The following is a 5000-nucleotide window of genomic DNA, read 5'->3' on the forward strand; positions in this document are numbered from 1 at the left end:
ATAACACTAATATTCCTGTTATTTTACCTTATTGCAATTGAAATTTGGAATTGTTATAATTAAAACGCTGCCCAACCCTAATTATGTCTTGTGTGTGTGTGTGTATGAGTGTGTGTGTGTGTGTGTGTGTGTGTGTGTGTGTGTGTGTGTGTGTGTGTGTGTGTGTGTGTGTGTGTGTGTGTGTGTGTGTGTGTGTGTGTTCGGTCTTGATTGAACTTGATGACTATTATTATTTATTTATTTTCGGACAGGTTGTAAACGTCACAGGAAACCAAGACATCTGCTATTACAACTTCCTGTGTGCACATCCTCTCGGAGCTCTAAGGTGTGTGCGTGTGTGTGCATGTGTGCGTGTGTGTGTGAGTACATCCTTCAGACATTTTGAAAGTAATAAGTAGATACTAAACAGTCTAAAAGCATAAAGTCTGTTCTCACCAAGGACTATAATAACTATAATGCTGTAATAATTGTTCTAACAGTAAGAGAATAAGAACAACACGACTACAGCGTATCGTAGCGATGATGTAGTGCAAGAGTTTGGCCACATCAGTATCGCTGGAATCACTTTCAGAGTGTTTTTGTTTTTGTTTTCAGCTGATGAACGATAAAAACATTGGCAGCCAATCAGAATCCTCCTTATTCCTGATGATCTCACTGCGTGTTGAATTATGGGTGGCACTTCCGGTTTGGAGGACTTCCATTCAAAAAGATTGAAACGAATCATTTGAAATGTCACGCAATGCTGAAGTTAATGACCATTTTTGATTAAGGCAACGTTATGTTACATAATACAGAATAATATATAATAATATATAATAATGTGATGTCATTGTACACAGATTAAAAATGTATATAATTGCGTCCATAGAGCGAGTCTTTCACTGATTATTTACAGCTTAACGGAAGTTACACCCATAATTCTCACTAAGCGTAATGTGGCGCAGTAATAAGGTGGATAAGGTCTTATAATGACCCGTACGTTATCCTCCGTTGACGTGAATGCAGATATAGTTATGATTCTCGCTGTGAACGTGTCCGTACATCACCTGTTCTGTGTTTGATGTGTTCAGCTCGTTCAACAACATCTTGAGTAACCTGGGTTATGTTCTGCTGGGTCTGCTGTTCCTGCTCATCGTGCTCCAGCGGGACATCCTGCACAACCGAGCACTGGAGAGACACGACACACACGCCCTGGTGAGTGAGTCAGTCAGTGAGTGAGTGTGGGAGTGAGTGTGAGAGTGAGTGTGTGAGAGTGAGAGAGAGTGAGAGTGAGTGTGATGAGTGAGAGTGAGTGTGATGAGTGAGTGAGTGTGAAAGATGAGTGAGTGTGAGAGTGAGTGTGATGTGTGATGAGTGTGAGAGTGAGAGTGAGTGTGAGAGTGAGAGTGAGTGTGAGAGTGAGTGTGAGAGTGAGAGTGAGTGTGAGAGTGAGTGTGAGAGTGAGTGTGAGAGTGAGTGTGAGAGTGAGTGTGAGAGTGAGTGTGAGAGTGAGTGTGAGAGTGAGTGTGAGAGTGAGTGTGAGTGTGAGAGTGAGTGTGAGAGTGAGTGTGAGAGTGAGTGTGAGAGTGAGTGTGAGAGTGAGTGTGAGAGTGAGTGTGAGAGTGAGTGTGAGAGTGAGTGTGAGAGTGAGTGTGAGAGTGTGAGAGTGAGTGTGAGAGATGAGTGAGTGTGAGATTGAGTGTGATGTGTGATGAGTGAGTGAGTGTGTGAGTGAGAGTGAGTGTGATGAGTGAGTGAGTGTGAAAGATGAGTGAGTGTGAAAGATGAGTGAGTGTGAGTGTGAGAGTGAGTGTGATGTGTGATGAGTGTGAGAGTGAGTGTGAGAGTGAGAGTGAGAGTGAGAGTGAGAGTGAGTGTGAGAGTGAGTGTGAGAGTGAGTGTGAGAGTGAGTGTGAGAGTGAGTGATATTGAGAGTGATGAGTGAGAGTGATGAGTGAGAGTGAGAGTGAGTGTGATGAGTGAGAGTGAGAGTGAGTGTGAGTGTGATGAGTGAGTGTGAGAGATGAGTGAGTGTGATATTGAGAGTGATGAGAGTGAGAGTGAGTGTGATGAGTGAGAGTGAGTGTGAGTGTGATGAGTGAGTGAGAGTGAGTGTGATGTGTGATGAGTGAGAGTGAGTGTGAGAGTGAGTGAGAGTGATGAGTGAGAGTGAGAGTGAGAGTGAGAGTGAGTGTGAGAGTGAGTGATGAGTATGAGTGAGAGTGAGAGTGAGTGAGTGTGATGAGAATGAGTGAGAGTGAGTGTGATGAGTGAGAGTGAGTGTGAGAGATGAGTGAGTGTGATGTGTGATGTATGATGAGTGTGAGTGAGTGAGTGAGTGAGTGTGAGTGTGAGAGATGAGTGAGTGTGATGTGTGATGTATGATGAGTGTGAGTGAGTGAGTGAGTGAGTGAGTGAGTGTGAGAGTGTGAGAGTGAGAGTGAGTGTGATGTGTGATGAGTGAGAGTGAGTGTGAGAGTGAGTGTGAGTGTGAGTGTGAGAGTGAGAGTGAGAGCGAGTGTGAGAGCGAGTGTGAGAGCGAGTGTGAGAGTGAGTGTGATGAGTGAGTGTGATGAGTGAGAGTGAGTGTGATGAGTGAGAGTGAGAGTGAGTGTGAGAGTGAGTGTGAGAGTGAGTGTGAGAGTGAGTGTGAGAGTGAGTGTGAGAGTGATGAGTGAGAGTGAGTGATGAGTGAGTGATGAGTGAGTGTGAGAGTGAGTGTGAGAGTGAGTGTGATGAGTGAGAGTGAGTGTGAGAGATGAGTGAGTGTGAGAGTGAGTGTGATGTGTGATGTATAGTGAGTGTGAGTGAGAGTGTGATGTGTGATGTGTGATGAGTGATGTGTGATGAGTGAGAGTGTGTGGGTGTGAGTGTGAGAGTGAGAGTGAGTGTGATGAGTGAGTGTGATGAGTGAGAGTGAGTGAGTGTGATGTGTGATGTATGATGAGTGAGTGTGAGTGAGTGTGAGTGTGAGAGCGAGAGCGAGAGCGAGAGCGAGAGTGAGAGTGAGAGTGAGAGTGAGTGTGAGTGTGAGAGTGAGTGTGTGTGTGGGAGCAGTGCTGGAGCGACATGACAGCAACACTGTGGTGAGTGTGTATGTGTGTGAGCAGAGACGCTGTAGCTGTGACGTGTGTGTTTGTTTCAGGAGTGTGGGATCCCGAAGCACTTCGGCCTGTATTACGCTATGGGCACGGCTCTGATGATGGAGGGGCTGTTGAGCGCCTGTTACCACGTGTGTCCCAACTACACCAACTTCCAGTTCGGTGAGTGTGTGTGTGTGTGTGTGTGTGTGTGTGTGTGTGTGTGTGTGTGTGTGTGTGTGTGTGTGTGTGTCAAAGATCTCAGAGCACCACACGTCACTGTGTATCAGTAGTGGTGGAACGGATCACAAAATTCATGGTTTGGAACATATTTGAGCCACGGATCGGATAATTTTTTGGATCAGTATAAAAATAAATATTTACAAATATATATATATATATGGGGGGAGGGGGGGAAAGCAAAGGCAAAGCAAAAATAACTTTGCTTCTCATTTATTACTTAAAGCTCACTTGAAGTTCTTTGATACCACATCAAAAAAGACTAGCCTAACTGATAAAGATCAAACATTATTAAAGACAAGTGAACAGTCAGTGATAAAATAAGAACAAACACACAAATTACAAGCAGAGATGAAGACCAAATAACAAAGTTAAAGTCTAACAGTGTTCAGGTACAGAAGTGAATAATTAAGCCTAAATGTAAAATCACACTATTTGTTCACTGTAGAAATTAAATATAGTTTCATCTTTGTAAAGCTGTATTTTGTTGTTTTATTAACATTAATGACAGAGAACAGCAGGAATATTAGGCTGCTGTCCCTTTATGACCGATGCACTGACACACATCCGGTTTCTTCCTCAACTGTTCACTGATGACAGAGCCGAGAGAACACTGGCCGAGACGAGCGTTTAGACAGAACTGTGTGTATGTGTCTGTTCAGGGGCAAGGAAACACGAAAGAGGAATCAGTTCTGTGTTAATAACAATAATATTAATGTTGATATCGCGCGAGTCCCGATTTTCTTCTGCGTTTAAAATGGTTTGAATGTGTAAATTGCCAAGACAAAACACGTCCTAATGATAAACTTTCACTCTATGATGGATAAATTTAGCGGTTAATCCACGAATCGCATGCGTGCCGAAGTGTGGATCAACTGCGATCCGTTCTAGTAATGGAGCATTACAGATAAAGGATTCTACATTACTGATAAAGGGTTCTACATTACAGATAAAGGGTTCTACATTACAGATGAAGGGTTCTACATTACTGATAAAGGGTTCTACATTACAGATGAAGGGTTCTACATTACTGATAAAGGGTTCTACATTACAGATGAAGGGTTCTACATTACTGATAAAGGGTTCTACATTACAGATGAAGGGTTCTACATTACAGATAAAGGGTTCTACATTACAGATGAGGGGTTCTACATTACTGATAAAGGGTTCTACATTACAGATGAAGGGTTCTACATTACAGATAAAGGGTTCTACATTACAGATGAAGGGTTCTACATTACAGATGAAGGGTTCTACATTACAGATGAAAGGTTCTACATTACAGATGAAGGGTTCTACATTACAGATGAAGGGTTCTACATTACAGATGAGGGGTTCTACATTACAGATAAAGGGTTCTACATTACAGATGAAGGGTTCTACATTACAGATGAAGGGTTCTACATTACAGATGAAAGGTTCTACATTACAGATGAAGGGTTCTACATTACAGATAAAGTGTTCTACATTACAGATAAAGGGTTCTACATTACAGATGAGGGGTTCTACATTACAGATGAAGGGTTCTACATTACTGATAAAGGGTTCTACATTACAGATGAAGGGTTCTACATTACAGATGAAGGGTTCTACATTACAGATGAAGTGAAAGGTTCTACATTACAGATAAAGTGTTCTACATTACAGATAAAGGGTTCTACATTACAGATGAGGGGTTCTACATTACAGATGAAGGGTTCT

The 5000-nt window shown here is 42.6% G+C and overlaps 1 protein-coding gene across 5 annotated transcripts in view; it reads left to right on the forward strand.

Moving 5' to 3' along the window:
- sidt2 (SID1 transmembrane family, member 2) overlaps positions 1-5000 on the forward strand; it is a 43034-nt gene that overhangs the window by 29383 nt on the left and 8651 nt on the right. For all 5 annotated transcript variants that reach the window (XM_082179983.1, XM_082179984.1, XM_082179985.1 and 2 more), the window contains 3 exons: positions 252-325; positions 1071-1194; positions 3125-3242. In XM_082179983.1, the coding sequence (XP_082036109.1) occupies positions 252-325; positions 1071-1194; positions 3125-3242 (316 nt within the window). The remainder of the gene's footprint in view (positions 1-251; positions 326-1070; positions 1195-3124; positions 3243-5000) is intronic.

The sequence above is a fragment of the Leuciscus leuciscus genome (genome assembly GCF_965113295.1).
Source record: "Leuciscus leuciscus genome assembly, chromosome: 9".
Taxonomy (NCBI): Eukaryota; Metazoa; Chordata; class Actinopteri; order Cypriniformes; family Leuciscidae; genus Leuciscus; species Leuciscus leuciscus.